The sequence below is a fragment of the Ranitomeya variabilis genome, chromosome 5 (assembly GCF_051348905.1).
Source record: "Ranitomeya variabilis isolate aRanVar5 chromosome 5, aRanVar5.hap1, whole genome shotgun sequence".
NCBI classification, from domain to species: Eukaryota; Metazoa; Chordata; class Amphibia; order Anura; family Dendrobatidae; genus Ranitomeya; species Ranitomeya variabilis.
Genome location: NC_135236.1, coordinates 689,647,633 through 689,664,163, shown reverse-complemented (window position 1 = coordinate 689,664,163; position 16,531 = coordinate 689,647,633). Strand labels below are relative to the sequence as shown.

At 49.0% G+C, this 16,531-nt stretch overlaps 1 protein-coding gene across 1 annotated transcript in view; it reads right to left on the bottom strand.

The window, feature by feature from the left end:
* Positions 1-16,531, bottom strand: part of SLC15A5 (solute carrier family 15 member 5) — a 138,417-nt gene that overhangs the window by 22,205 nt on the left and 99,681 nt on the right. Inside the window, exon 7 of the mRNA XM_077263027.1 lies at positions 3,830-3,961. Coding sequence (XP_077119142.1) covers positions 3,830-3,961 — 132 coding nt within the window. The remainder of the gene's footprint in view (positions 1-3,829; positions 3,962-16,531) is intronic.

Here is a 16,531-nt window from a genome sequence, read left to right as displayed (position 1 = left end):
TCAGTTATATTATACAGCAGTGACATCACCGCTCCCCAGATATCAGTTATATTATACAGCAGTGACATCACCGCTCCCCAGATATCCATTATATTATACAGCAGTGACATCACCGCTCTCCAGATATCAGTTATATTATACAGCAGTGACATCACCGCTCCCCAGATATCAGTTATATTATACAGCAGTGACATCACCGCTCCCCAGATATCAGTTATATTATACAGCAGTGACATCACCGCTCCCCAGATCTCAGTTATATTATACAGCAGTGACATCACCGCTCCCCAGATATCAGTTATATTATACAGCAGTGACATCACCGCTCCCCAGATATCAGTTATATTATACAGCAGTGACATCACCGCTCTCCAGATATCAGTTATATTATACAGCAGTGACATCACCGCTCCCCAGATATCAGTTATATTATACAGCAGTGACATCACCGCTCCCCAGATATCAGTTATATTATACAGCAGTGACATCACCGCTCCCCAGATCTCAGTTATATTATACAGCAGTGACATCACCGCTCCCCAGACATCAGTTATATTATACAGCAATGACATCACCGCTCCCCAGACATCAGTTATATTATACAGCGGTGACATCACCGCTCCCCAGATATCAGTTATATTATACAGCAGTGACATCACCGCTCCCCAGATATCAGTTATATTATACAGCGGTGACATCACTGCTCTCCAGATATCAGTTATATTATACAGCAGTGACATCACCGCTCCCCAGATATCAGTTATATTATACAGCAGTGACATCACCGCTCCCCAGATATCAGTTATATTATACAGCAGTGACATCACCGCTCCCCAGATATCAGTTATATTATACAGCAGTGACATCACCGCTCCCCAGATATCAGTTATATTATACAGCAGTGACATCACCGCTCCCCAGATATCAGTTATATTATACAGCAGTGACATCACCGCTCCCCAGATATCAGTTATATTATACAGCAGTGACATCACCGCTCCCCAGATATCTATTATATTATACAGCGGTGACATCACCGCTCCCCAGATATCAGTTATATTATACAGCAGTGACATCACCGCTCTCCAGATATCCGTTATATTATACAGCGGTGACATCACCGCTCCCCAGATATCAGTTATATTATACAGCGGTGACATCACCGCTCCCCAGATATCAGTTATATTATACAGCAGTGACATCACCGCTCCCCAGATATCAGTTATATTATACAGCAGTGACATCACCGCTCCCCAGATCTCAGTTATATTATACAGCAGTGACATCACCGCTCTCCAGATATCAGTTATATTATACAGCAGTGACATCACCGCTCCCCAGATATCAGTTATATTATACAGCGGTGACATCACTGCTCTCCAGATCTGTTATATTATACAGCAGTGACATCACCGCTCCCCAGATATCAGTTATATTATACAGCAGTGACATCACCGCTCCCCAGATCTCAGTTATAATATACAGCAGTGACATCACCGCTCCCCAGATATCAGTTATATTATACAGCAGTGACATCACCGCTCCCCAGATATCAGTTATAATATACAGCAGTGACATCACCGCTCTCCAGATATCAGTTATATTATACAGCGGTGACATCACCGCTCCCCAGATATCAGTTATAATATACAGCAGTGACATCACCGCTCCCCAGATATCAGTTATAATATACAGCAGTGACATCACCGCTCTCCAGATCTCAGTTATATTATACAGCAGTGACATCACCGCTCCCCAGATATCAGTTATATTATACAGCAGTGACATCACCGCTCCCCAGATCTCAGTTATATTATACAGCGGTGACATCACCGCTCCCCAGATATCAGTTATATTATACAGCAGTGACATCACCGCTCTCCAGATATCAGTTATATTATACAGCAGTGACATCACCGCTCCCCAGATATCAGTTATAATATACAGCAGTGACATCACCGCTCCCCAGATATCAGTTATATTATACAGCAGTGACATCACCGCTCCCCAGATCTCAGTTATAATATACAGCAGTGACATCACCGCTCCCCAGATATCAGTTATATTATACAGCAGTGACATCACCGCTTCCCAGATATCAGTTATATTATACAGCGGTGACATCACCGCTCTCCAGATATCAGTTATATTATACAGCGGTGACATCACCGCTCCCCAGATATCAGTTATATTATACAGCGGTGACATCACCGCTCCCCAGATATCAGTTATATTACACAGCGGTGACATCACCGCTCCCCAGATATCAGTTATATTATACAGCAGTGACATCACCGCTCCCCAGATATCAGTTATATTATACAGCAGTGACATCACCGCTCTCCAGATATCAGTTATGTTATACAGCAGTGACATCACCGCTCTCCAGATATCAGTTATATTATACAGCAGTGACATCACCGCTCCCCGTATATCAGTTATATTATACAGCGGTGACATCACCGCTCCCCAGATATCAGTTATATTATACAGCGGTGACATCACCGCTCCCCAGATATCAGTTATATTATACAGCGGTGACATCACCGCTCCCCAGATCTCAGTTATATTATACAGCAGTGACATCACCGCTCCCCAGATCTCAGTTATATTATACAGCAGTGACATCACCGCTCCCCAGATCTCAGTTATATTATACAGCAGTGACATCACCGCTCCCCAGATATCAGTTATATTATACAGCAGTGACATCACCGCTCCCCAGATATCAGTTATATTATACAGCAGTGACATCACCGCTCCCCAGATATCAGTTATATTATACAGCGGTGACATCACCGCTCCCCAGATATCAGTTATATTATACAGCAGTGACATCACCGCTCCCCAGATATCAGTTATATTATACAGCAGTGACATCACCGCTCCCCAGATATCAGTTATATTATACAGCAGTGACATCACCGCTCCCCAGATATCAGTTATATTATACAGCGGTGACATCACCGCTCCCCAGACATCAGTTATAATATACAGCAGTGACATCACCGCTCCCCAGATATCTGTTATATTATACAGCAGTGACATCACCGCTCCCCAGATCTCAGTTATAATATACAGCAGTGACATCACCGCTCCCCAGATATCAGTTATATTATACAGCAGTGACATCACCGCTCCCCAGATATCAGTTATATTATACAGCAGTGACATCACCACTCCCCAGATATCAGTTATATTATACAGCGGTGACATCACCGCTCCCCAGATATCAGTTATATTATACAGCAGTGACATCACCGCTCCCCAGATCTCAGTTATATTATACAGCAGTGACATCACCGCTCCCCAGATATCAGTTATATTATACAGCAGTGACATCACCGCTCCCCAGATATCAGTTATATTATACAGCAGTGACATCACCGCTCCCCAGATATCAGTTATATTATACAGCAGTGACATCACCGCTCCCCAGATATCAGTTATATTATACAGCGGTGACATCACCGCTCCCCAGATATCAGTTATATTATACAGCGGTGACATCACCGCTCCCCAGATATCAGTTATATTATACAGCAGTGACATCACCGCTCCCCAGATCTCAGTTATATTATACAGCAGTGACATCACCGCTCCCCAGATATCAGTTATATTATACAGCAGTGACATCACCGCTCCCCAGATATCAGTTATATTATACAGCAGTGACATCACCGCTCCCCAGATATCAGTTATATTATACAGCAGTGACATCACCGCTCCCCAGATATCAGTTATATTATACAGCAGTGACATCACTGCTCTCCAGATATCAGTTATATTATACAGCAGTGACATTTGCCGCTTAGTTCTGGATACAAACCTTCTGATGCTGAGAATGTAACCTGAGTGAGTAAAGCTCCTAAGAAGCAGCCGATTGTCTGGAATAGCGTCATCACTGCCATACAGAGACCTCGGATCTGGCTGGGAGCCAGGCAGAATGTAATTAAAGAACCTGCGGATAGTGAAGTTGTGGTCAGTGGTCCTATGCACATCTCATTTTCACCAATCTTTTTGTTTGCTCTATTGCTCCGCCCACGAGGAGCCGCACTAATTTCTGATAACTGTGTATCATGTTTCAGGGACTTGATCTGTATGACCTCAGTGTTCCTGCGTTGGGCCGGAGCTGCCGGTGTTGCTGATCTCATTATTTGCAGCACACAATATTAGGGCCTTTCTTTCTCATGATTTGCGCATTTACAGACCAGTGAGACCTCCATTTGGGGACGGCTTCTAACCAGTGCAGCCTCCGCAGTGTGGTGTACCAAGTGTCTGAATTATTCCCAGTATATCACATAAAGGTAAAGTTACATCACAGCTCCCCGAAATCTACCGCAAATCAAACACTTCAAGTAAATGCTGATCAAAACCACAAAACAAGGTAATAATTAAATGTGAATTAAGAAAAAAGCCGCCAAGAACCTGTGACCGGTGATGGGCGGCCAGGAGTCAGGTCCTGCCCCGATGGCTCCCTGAAATGGGGCGGGAGCTACGGCCGTCCGGCAAGCAGAAGACACAGCTGAAATATTTAATAAGGAACTAATAAGACATTGAAGCTTTGCAATTGTAGAACGTCTGACAGTGCAGTGCGTGACTCTACAGGCCACGTGTGACCACCACCTCCCATCCAGGGACCCAGAACCAGACATGATGAGGACCCCTGGACATTACTACAGCCAGGATGGCCTTAAAGAGCTTGGAAGGAGCTGGATGCAGTCTTAGGAGACCTCTGGGTGTTACACGCGTCTCCCTGTATATCAGCAGCTTTGCAGCTCTACTTTTACGGCAAATTGATTTGTTTCAAGTCTAATTTTTTACTTGAAGCAAACCCCTCCTAAAATAATTCACTTATGTAAATCCCCTACCCTGTGGCTCTTCCCTTCACTTATTTATGTCCCTCCTATTTTTATGGCCTCTCTCCTCTGTTTATTTGCCCTCCCCTCAACCCTTCCCTATGTGGCTCCTCTTTTTACCTGTATCTACTCCTCATTTTCATGTGGCTCCTCCTTCTTCCTGTGTGGCTTCTCCTTTCTGTGGGGCTCCTCCTTCTTCCTGTGTAACTGCTCCTCTCTTTCCTGTCTCCTCCTCCTTACTGTGGCTCTACCTCCTCTTTCTTATGCTTTTATCCTTTCTTGTGTAGCTACTCCCCCTTTCTGTGGGTCCTCCTCTCTCCTGTGGCCCTTCTTCCTTCCTGTATCTCCTCCTCCATATTTCTGTGTCTCCCCTTTTCTCATGTGGCTCCTCCACTTGGTATCTCCTCTTTCCTGTGTGGCTTCTCCTTGTGTGTCGCCTCCTCTTTCCTCAGTGGCTCCCCCTACTTCCTGTGTGGCTAATCCTTCTTCCTGAGTGGCTATTCCTCCTTACTGCTGTTGCTCCTTCTTCCTCCTCCTCCTTACTCAATGGCTTCACCACCTTCCTGTGTGGTTCCTTCTCCATATTCTTGTTGCTTCTCCCTCTAACTTTCTCATCCTCCCTGTTGCTCCTCCTTTTCCTTGTAGTTGCAGCTCCGTTTTCCTATGTCTCTTCCTCATTCCTGTTTCCTCCTCCTTACTGTGACTCCTCCTTTCCGTGGATCTCCCTTCTTCCCGTGTGACTCATCCTCTGTATTTCTGTCTCCTCTTTCTTCCTGTCTCCTTCCTCTCCCTGTGACTTCTCCTCCTTCTTGTATGGCTCTTCTTCCTCCTTATTGTATCTCCTCCTCTTTCCAACATTGTTCTGGGTCTCCTCCTCCTTCCTGTGGTGTGTCCTCCTCTTTCCTGTTGTAGCACCTGCAGTGACAGCATGGTGTGTGGAGACTGCTGTAGCTGGGAATAAGCAAACATTCAAAGCAGCAGACAATAATGCATTTCCCTGCACTACAACTCTCAGCAGTCTATGCTCCTCCTTATATCTCCTTGTAGATTGTGAGCCCCCGCGGGCAGGGTCCTCTCTCCTCCTGTATCCTCACCCAGCCCTTGTAGATTGTCAGCCCTCGCGGGCAGGGTCCTCTCTCCTCCTGTACCCTCAGCAAGCCCTTTTAGATTGTGAGCCCTCGCGGGCAGGGTCCTCTCTCCTCCTGTACCATCACCCAGCTCTTGTAGATTGTGAGCCCTCGCGGGCAGGGTCCTCTCTCCTCCCATATCCTCACCCAGCCCTTGTAGATTGTGAGCCCCCGCGGGCAGGGTCCTCTCTCCTCCTGTATCCTCACCCATCCCTTGTAGATTGTGAGCCCCCGCGGGCAGGGTCCTCTCTCCTCCTGTATCCTCACCCAGCCCTTCCTTCTTCCCGTGTGACTCATCCTCTGTATTTCTCTGTCTCCTCTTTCTTCCTGTCTCCTTCCTCTCCCTGTGACTTCTCCTCCTTCTTGTATGGCTCTTCTTCCTCCTTATTGTATCTCCTCCTCTTTCCAACATTGTTCTGGGTCTCCTCCTCCTTCCTGTGGTGTGTCCTCTTCTTTCCTGTTGTAGCACCTGCAGTGACAGCATGGTGTGTGGAGACTGCTGTAGCTGGGAATAAGCAAACATTCAAAGTAGCAGACAATAATGCTTCTTTTCTGCATTTCCCTGCACTACAACTCTCAGCAGTCTATGCTCCTCCTTATATCTCCTTGTAGATTGTGAGCCCTCGCTGGCAGGGTCCTCCCTCCTCCTGTATCCTCACCCAGCCCTTGTAGAGTGAGCCCTCGCGGGCAGGGTCCTCTCTCCTCCTGTATCCTCACCCAGCCCTTGTAGAGTGAGCCCTCGCGGGCAGGATCCTCTCTCCTCCTGTATCCTCACCCAGCCCTTGTAGATTGTGAGCCCTCGCGGGCAGGGTCCTCTCTCCTCCTGTACCCTCACCCAGCCCTTGTAGATTGTGAGCCCTCGCGGGCAGGGTCCTCTCTTCTCCCGTATCCTCACCCAGCCCTTGTAGATTGTGTGGCCTCCCGGGCAGGGTCCTCTCTCCTCCTGTATCCTCACCCAGCCCTTGTAGATTGTGAGCCCTCACGGGCAGGGTCCTCTCTCCTCCTGTACCCTCACCCAGCCCTTGTAGATTGTGAGCCCTCGCGGGCAGGGTCCTCTCTCCTCCTGTATCCTCACCCAGCCCTTGTAGATTGTGAGCCCTCGCGGGCAGGGTCCTCTCTCCTCCTGTATCCTCACCCAGCCCTTGTAGATTGTGTGGCCTCACGGGCAGGGTCCTCTCTCCTCCTATATCCTCACCCAGCCCTTATAGATTGTGAGCCCTCACAGGCAAGGTCCTCTCTCCTCCTGTATCCTCACCCAGCCCTTGTAGATTGTGAGCCCCCGCGGGCAGGGTCCTCTCTCCTCCTGTATACTCACCCGGCCCTTGTAGATTGTGAGCCCTCGCAGGCAGGGTCCTCTCTCCTCCTGTATCCTCACCCAGCCCTTGTAGATTGTGAGCCCTCGCGGGCAGGGTCCTCTCTCCTCCTGTACCCTCAGCAAGCCCTTTTAGATTGTGAGCCCTCGCAGGCAGGGTCCTCTCTCCTCCTGTACCATCACCCAGCTCTTGTAGATTGTGAGCCCTCGCGGGCAGGGTCCTCTCTCCTCCTGTATCCTCACCCAGCCCTTGTAGATTGTGAGCCCTCGCTGGCAGGGTCCTCTCTCCTCCCATATCCTCACCCAGCCCTTGTAGACTGTGAGCCTACGCGGGCAGGGTCCTCTCTCCTCCCGTATCCTCACCCAGCCCTTGTAGATTGTGAGCCCTCGCGGGCAGGGTCCTCTCTCCTCCTGTACCCTCAGCAAGCCCTTTTAGATTGTGAGCCCTCGCGGGCAGGGTCCTCTCTCCTCCTGTACCATCACCCAGCTCTTGTAGATTGTGAGCCCTCGCGGGCAGGGTCCTCTCTCCTCCTGTATCCTCACCCAGCCCTTGTAGATTGTGAGCCCTCGCGGGCAGGGTCCTCTCTCCTCCTGTATCCTCACCCAGCCCTTTTAGATTGTGAGCCCTCGCGGGCAGGGTCCTCTCTCCTCCTGTACCATCACCCAGCTCTTGTAGATTGTGAGCCCTCGCGGGCAGGGTCCTCTCTCCTCCTGTACCATCACCCATCCCTTGTAGATTGTGAGCCCTCGCGGGCAGGGTCCTCTCTCCTCCTGTATCCTCACCCAGCCCTTGTAGATTGTGAGCCCTCGCGGGCAGGGTCCTCTCTCCTCCTGTATCTTCACCCAGCCCTTGTAGATTGTGAGCCCTCGCGGGCAGGGTGCTCTCTCCTCCTGTAGCCTCACCCAGCCCTTGTAGATTGTGAGCCTTCGCGGGCAGGGTCCTCTCTCCTCCTGTACCCTCACCCAGCCCTTGTAGATTGTGAGCCCTCGCGGGCAGGGTCCTCTCTCCTCCTGTATCCTCACCCAGCCCTTGTAGATTGTGAGCCCTCACAGGCAAGGTCCTCTCCTCCTGTATCCTCACCCAGCCCTTGTAGATTGTGAGCCCCCGCGGGCAGGGTCCTCTCTCCTCCTGTATCCTCACCCAGCCCTTGTAGATTGTCAGCCCTCGCGGGCAGGGTCCTCTCTCCTCCTGTACCCTCAGCAAGCCCTTTTAGATTGTGAGCCCTCGCGGGCAGGGTCCTCTCTCCTCCTGTACCATCACCCAGCTCTTGTAGATTGTGAGCCCTCGCGGGCAGGGTCCTCTCTCCTCCCATATCCTCACCCAGCCCTTGTAGATTGTGAGCCCCCGCGGGCAGGGTCCTCTCTCCTCCTGTATACTCACCCAGCCCTTCCTTCTTCCCGTGTGACTCATCCTCTGTATTTCTCTGTCTCCTCTTTCTTCCTGTCTCCTTCCTCTCCCTGTGACTTCTTCTCCTTCTTGTATGGCTCTTCTTCCTCCTTATTGTATCTCCTCCTCTTTCCAACATTGTTCTGGGTCTCCTCCTCCTTCCTGTGGTGTGTCCTCCTCTTTCCTGTTGTAGCACCTGCAGTGACAGCATGGTGTGTGGAGACTGCTGTAGCTGGGAATAAGCAAACATTCAAAGTAGCAGACAATAATGCTTCTTTTCTGCATTTCCCTGCACTACAACTCTCAGCAGTCTATGCTCCTCCTTATATCTCCTTGTAGATTGTGAGCCCTCGCTGGCAGGGTCCTCCCTCCTCCTGTATCCTCACCCAGCCCTTGTAGAGTGAGCCCTCGCGGGCAGGGTCCTCTCTCCTCCTGTATCCTCACCCAGCCCTTGTAGATTGTGAGCCCTCGCGGGCAGGGTCCTCTCTCCTCCTGTACCCTCACCCAGCCCTTGTAGATTGTGAGCCCTCGCGGGCAGGGTCCTCTCTTCTCCCGTATCCTCACCCAGCCCTTGTAGATTGTGTGGCCTCCCGGGCAGGGTCCTCTCTCCTCCTGTATCCTCACCCAGCCCTTGTAGATTGTGAGCCCTCACGGGCAGGGTCCTCTCTCCTCCTGTACCCTCACCCAGCCCTTGTAGATTGTGAGCCCTCGCGGGCAGGGTCCTCTCTCCTCCTGTATCCTCACCCAGCCCTTGTAGATTGTGAGCCCTCGCGGGCAGGGTCCTCTCTCCTCCTGTATCCTCACCCAGCCCTTGTAGATTGTGTGGCCTCACGGGCAGGGTCCTCTCTCCTCCTATATCCTCACCCAGCCCTTATAGATTGTGAGCCCTCACAGGCAAGGTCCTCTCTCCTCCTGTATCCTCACCCAGCCCTTGTAGATTGTGAGCCCCCGCGGGCAGGGTCCTCTCTCCTCCTGTATACTCACCCGGCCCTTGTAGATTGTGAGCCCTCGCAGGCAGGGTCCTCTCTCCTCCTGTATCCTCACCCAGCCCTTGTAGATTGTGAGCCCTCGCGGGCAGGGTCCTCTCTCCTCCTGTATCCTCACCCAGCCCTTGTAGATTGTGAGCCCTCGCGGGCAGGGTCCTCTCTCCTCCTGTATCCTCACCCAGCCCTTGTAGATTGTGTGGCCTCACGGGCAGGGTCCTCTCTCCTCCTGTATCCTCACCCAGCCCTTATAGATTGTGAGCCCTCACAGGCAAGGTCCTCTCTCCTCCTGTATCCTCACCCAGCCCTTGTAGATTGTGAGCCCCCGCGGGCAGGGTCCTCTCTCCTCCTGTATACTCACCCGGCCCTTGTAGATTGTGAGCCCTCGCAGGCAGGGTCCTCTCTCCTCCTGTATCCTCACCCAGCCCTTGTAGATTGTGAGCCCTCGCGGGCAGGGTCCTCTCTCCTCCTGTACCCTCAGCAAGCCCTTTTAGATTGTGAGCCCTCGCAGGCAGGGTCCTCTCTCCTCCTGTACCATCACCCAGCTCTTGTAGATTGTGAGCCCTCGCGGGCAGGGTCCTCTCTCCTCCTGTATCCTCACCCAGCCCTTGTAGATTGTGAGCCCTCGCTGGCAGGGTCCTCTCTCCTCCCATATCCTCACCCAGCCCTTGTAGACTGTGAGCCTACGCGGGCAGGGTCCTCTCTCCTCCCGTATCCTCACCCAGCCCTTGTAGATTGTGAGCCCTCGCGGGCAGGGTCCTCTCTCCTCCTGTACCCTCAGCAAGCCCTTTTAGATTGTGAGCCCTCGCGGGCAGGGTCCTCTCTCCTCCTGTACCATCACCCAGCTCTTGTAGATTGTGAGCCCTCGCTGGCAGGGTCCTCTCTCCTCCTGTATCCTCACCCAGCCCTTGTAGACTGTGAGCCTTCGCGGGCAGGGTCCTCTCTCCTCCTGTATCCTCACCCAGCCCTTTTAGATTGTGAGCCCTCGCGGGCAGGGTCCTCTCTCCTCCTGTACCATCACCCAGCTCTTGTAGATTGTGAGCCCTCGCGGGCAGGGTCCTCTCTCCTCCTGTATCCTCACCAATCCCTTGTAGATTGTGAGCCTTCGCGGGCAGGGTCCTCTCTCCTCCTGTATCCTCACCCAGCCCTTGTAGACTGTGAGCCCTTGTAGGCAGGGTCCTCTCTCCTCCTGTATCCTCACCCAGCCCTTGTAGATTGTGAGCCCTCGCTGGCAGGGTCCTCTCTCCTCCCATATCCTCACCCAGCCCTTGTAGACTGTGAGCCTACGCGGGCAGGGTCCTCTCTCCTCCTGTATCCTCACCCAGCCCTTGTAGATTGTGAGCCCTCGTGGGCTGGATCCTCTCTCCTGTATCCTCACCCAGCCCTTGTAGATTGTGAGCCCTCACGGGCAGGGTCCTCTCTCCTCCTGTATCCTCACCTAGCCCTTGTAGACTGTGAGCCCTCGCGGGCAGGGTCCTCTCTCCTCCTGTATCCTCACCTAGCCCTTGTAGATTGTGAGCCTACGCGGGCAGGGTCCTCTCTCCTCCCGTATCCTCACCAAGCCCTTGTAGATTGTGAGCCCTCGCAGGCAGGATCCTCTCTCTTCCTGTACCAGTCATGACTTGTATTGATTAAGATCACTGTATTGTTCATTATGTATACCCCTCCTCACATGTAAAGCACCATGGAATAAATGGCGCTATAATAATAAATAATAATAATAATATCCTGTAAGAGAAGTAGTAGAGGAAGTGCCTAATTGGCTGAGCAAGTGGGAGAAGAAAGGCTGGGCTAGTTGAAGAGAGAGACGTGGGTTGTCATCAATAGATGAAAGAGGACAGAAAAAAACACCTAAACAAGAACACCCTCTTGGCCAGCAGAGGGCATACCTCTAAGCCACAACGTATAAGCCTATAAAAGACACTGGGCTATGGAACAGTAATAATTATCGATTGGTCTAGTTATAAATTAACAGACACCAGTTGAGATCAAGCGTCCATGCCAATATATATATATATATATATATATATATATATATATATATATACACATATACACACACACACACTATTTATGTGGACAACACATGGTGAGTGGAAAGCAACAGTTAAAAAGACTGTCAGCATGCATGGATGGTAACAAATTGCTGGCAAAAACAGAGAAAAAATTTGAGCGACTCTGCTACAGCAACATACCAGCATGTACTATATGGTCGTAGTGAGATTAATAAATACTTATCAGAAAAATATGTAACATAAAAATAAAAAATACACTCAATAGTAGAACAATGATGGTAAGCAAATCCCGATTCTTACATAAGATCAGAAGCACATAATAATGGTGTCCAGGGAGCTAAACCACATGTATGATATTCAGAATGGTATATAGTTACCTTGGGACATATTTGCCATAATGTGCCGGCGTGCTGTGAGCAGAGGAGGCCTCGACGCGCGTTTCACCGTCGTGGCTTCGTCAGGAGGCGCCTCCGGGATTTGCTTACCATCATTGTTCTACTATTGAGTGTATTTTTTATTTTTCTGTTACATATTTTTCTGATAAGTATTTATTAATCTCATTACGACCATATAGTACATGCTGGTATGTTGCTGTAGCAGAGTTGCTCGAATTTTTTCTGTGTTTTTGCCAGGATATTGATACTATCCATGCATGCTGTCAGTCTTAACTGTTGCTTTCCACTCACCATGTGTTGTCCACATAAAAACTGTGTATGTATATATATATATATATATATATATATATATATATATACAGTTAGGTCCATATATATTTGGACACAGACAAAATTTTTCTAATTTTGGTTATAGACTTTACCACAATGAATTTTAAACAAAACAATTCAGATGCAGTTAAAGTTTAGACTTTCAGCTTTCATTTGAGGGTATCCAGATTAAAATTGGATGAAGGGTTTAGGAGTTTCAGCTCCTTAACATGTGCCACCCTGTTTTTAAAGGGACCAAAAGTAATTGGACAATTGACTCCAAGGCTATTTCATGGACGGTTGTGGGCAATCCCTTCGTTATGTCATTCTCAATTAAGCAGATAAAAGGCCTGGAGTTGATTTGAGGTGTGGTGCTTGCATTTGGAAGGTTTTGCTGTGAAGTAAACATGCGGTCAAAGGAGCTCTCCATGCAGGTGAAACAAGCCATCCTTAAGCTGCGAAAACAGAAAAAACCCATCCGAGAAATTGCTACAATATTAGGAGTGGGACAATCTACAGTTTGGTACATCCTGAGAAAGAAAGAAAGCACTGGTGAACTCATCAATGCAAAAAGACCTGGGCGCCCACGGAAGACAACAGTGGGGGATGATCGCAGAATAATCTCCATGGTGAGGAGAAACCCTTCACAACAGCCAACCAAGTGACCAACACTCTCCAGGAGGTCGGCGTATCACTATCCAAATCTACCATAAAGAGAAGACTGCATGAAAGTAACTACAGAGGGTTCACTGCACGGTGCAGCCACTCATAAGCATCAAGAAGAAAAAGGCTAAAAACATCTAAAAAAGCCAGCACAGTTCTGGAAGAACATTCTGTGGACAGATGAAACCAAGATCAACCTCTACCAGAATGATGGAAAGAGAAAAGTATGGCGAAGGCGTGGTACAGCTCATGATCCAAAGCATACCACATCATCTGTAACCACGGCGGAGGCAGTGTGATGGCTTGGGCATGCATGGCTGCCAGTGGCACTGGGTCACTAGTGTTTATGGATGATGTGACACAGGAATGAATTCTGAGGTCTTCAGAGCCGCCATACTGTGTGCTCAGATCCAGCCAAATGCAGCCAAACTGATTGGTCGTCGTTTCATACTACAGATGGACAATGACCCAAAACAAAGCCAAAGCAACCCAGGAGTTTATTACAGCAAAGAAGTGGAATATTCTGGAATGGCCAAGTCAGTCACCTGATCTCAACCCAACTGAGCAGCATTTCACTTGTTAAAGACTAAACTTCAGACAGAAAGGCCACAAACAAACAGCAACCGAAAACCACCGCAGTGAAGGCCTGGCAGAGCATCAAAAAGGAGGAAACACAGCGTCTGGTGATGGCCATGAGTTCAAGACTTCAGGCAGTCATTGCCAACAAAGGGTTTTCAACCAAGTACTAGAAATGAACATTTTATTTACAATTATTGAATCTGTCCAATTACTTTTGGTCCCTTTAAAAACAGGGTGGCACATGTTAAGGAGCTGAAACTCTTAAACCCTTCATCCGATTTTAATGTGGATACCCTCAAATGAAAGCTGAAAGTCTGAACTTCAACTGCATCTGAATTGTTTTGTTTAAAATTCATTGTGGTAATGTCTATAACCAAAATTAGAAAAATGTTGACTCTGTCCAAATATATATGGACCTAACTGTATATATAAACTCAAAAAAAGGAAAAGCAGCACAAAATAATTGAAAAAAAGTGGACTTTAATGCCTGAACGGCGTAGCAACGTTTCGGATGTGTTATCCTTTGTCAAGGCTTGACAAAGGATAACACATCCGAAACGTTGCCACGCCGTTCAGGCATTAAAGTCCACTTTTTTTCAATTATTTTGTGCTGCTTTTCCTTTTTTTGAGTTTATTACTTTTTGACCATTGGATTGCTGATCGGAAGAGCTCTGCATGCCTTGTAAGGTAGTAATTTGATGCTGTTCCAATTTTTTCACTATATATATATATATATGTATATATATATACAGTATATATATATATTAGATGATGGCCTGATTCTAACGCATCGGGTATTCTAGAATATGTAAGCGTAGTGTATAGCACAGCCCACGTAGTATATTGCGCAGCCCACGCAGTATATTGCGCAGCCCACGTAGTATATTGCGCAGCCCACGCAGTACATTGTGCAGCCCACGTTGTACATTGCGCATCCCACGCAGTACATTGCGCAGCCCACACAGTACATTGCGCAGCCCACGTAGTATATTGCGCAGCCCACGCAGTACATTGCGTAGCCCACGCAGTACATTGTGCAGCCCACGCAGAACATTGCGCAGCCCACGCAGTACATTGCGCAGCCAGCGCAGTACATTGCGCAGCCAACGCAGTAAATTGCGCAGCCCACGTTGTATATTGCGCAGCCCACGTTCTATAGTCAAGTAGTATATTGCCCAGATTCTAACGCATCGGGTATTCTAGAATATGTAAGCGTAGTATATAGCACAGCCCATGTAGTATATTGCCCAGCCCATGTAGTATATTGCCCAGCCACGTAGTATATAGCACAGCCCATGTAGTATATTGCCCAGCCACGTAGTATGTTGCCCAGCCACGTAGTATGTTGCCCAGCCACGTAGTATATAGCACAGCCCATGTAGTATATTGCCCAGCCACGTAGTATATAGCACAGCCCACGAAGTATATTGCCCAGCCACGTAGTATATTGCCCAGCCATGTAGTATATTTCCCAGCCACGTAGTATATTGCCCAGCCCATGTAGTATATTGCACAGCCCACGTAGTATATTGCCCAGCCCATGTAGTATATTGCACAGCCCACGTAGTATATTGCCCAGCCACGTAGTACATTGCACAGCCCATGTAGTATATTGCCCAGCCCACATAGTATATAGCAACGTGGGCATCATATCCCTGTTAAAAAAAAGAAATAAAATAAAAAATAGTTATATACTCACCTTCCAGAGCCCCCGGATCCAAGTGAAGCGGTTACCGACGCTGCTCGTGCGCTCTGGTCTCAAGAGTGCATTGCGGTCTCGCGAGATGATGACGTAGCGGTCTCATGAGACCGCTACGTCATCATCTCGCGAGACCGCAGCATGGACCGGTTACCGGAGTGTCGCGAGCGGGAAAGGCCTGTTGTGGTTCCGAGGGCCGACGGACGGTGAGTATATAACGATTTTTTATTATTTTTAACATTAGATCGTTTTACTATTCAGGCTGCATAGGCAGCATCAATAGTTAAAAGTTGGTCACACAGGGTTAATAGCAGCGGTAACGGAGTGCATTACACCGCGGCATAACGCGGTCCGTTACCGCTGCCATTAACCCTGTGTGAGGGCAGACTGGAGGGGAGTACGGAGCGGGCACTGACTGCGGGGAGGAAGGAGCGACCATTTTTCCGCAGGACTGTGCCCGTCGCTGATTGGTCGTGGCGGTTTTGCCACGACCAATCAGCGACTTGGATTCCATGACAGACAGAGGCCGCGACCAATGAATATCCGTGACAGACAGACAGAAGGACAGACAGACAGACGGAAGTGACCCTTAGACAATTATATAGTAGATATTATGTAGATAAAAGAGGACAGGTCTACCCCAGAGAAGGATCCTGCCATCCATTCCCGGTGTCCCCTGGCTCCTGTGAGATGGCTATAATCACACCCAGCTCTGCAGTGAGATCAGGAGAGCCGAGTGCGCACATTATTATTATTATTATTATTATTTATTTATTTATATAGCACCATTAATTCCATGGTGCTGTACATGAGAAAGGGTCACAAACAGAGTTATAGATATCATTTACAGTAAACAGGTTTACAATGACAGACTGGTACAGAGGGGAGAGGACCCTGTCCTTGCGGACTTACATTCTATGGGATAGTGGGGAAGAGACAGAAGGTTGGAGGTGCAGCAGCTCGGGTGGTTGGTGAGGCGGCTGCTCTGGCGATGGCGAGGAGGCAGAATGGTTATTGCAGGCTGTAGGCTTTCTTGAAGAGATGGGTTTTCAGGTTCCGTCTGAAGGATCTGAGGGTGGTGGATAGTCGGACGTGTTGAGGCATGGAATTCCAGAGGATGGGGGTTATTCGGGAGAAATCTTGGAGGCAGTTGTGTGAGGACCGAATAAGTGTGGAGGAGAGAAGGAGGTCTTGGAGGATCGG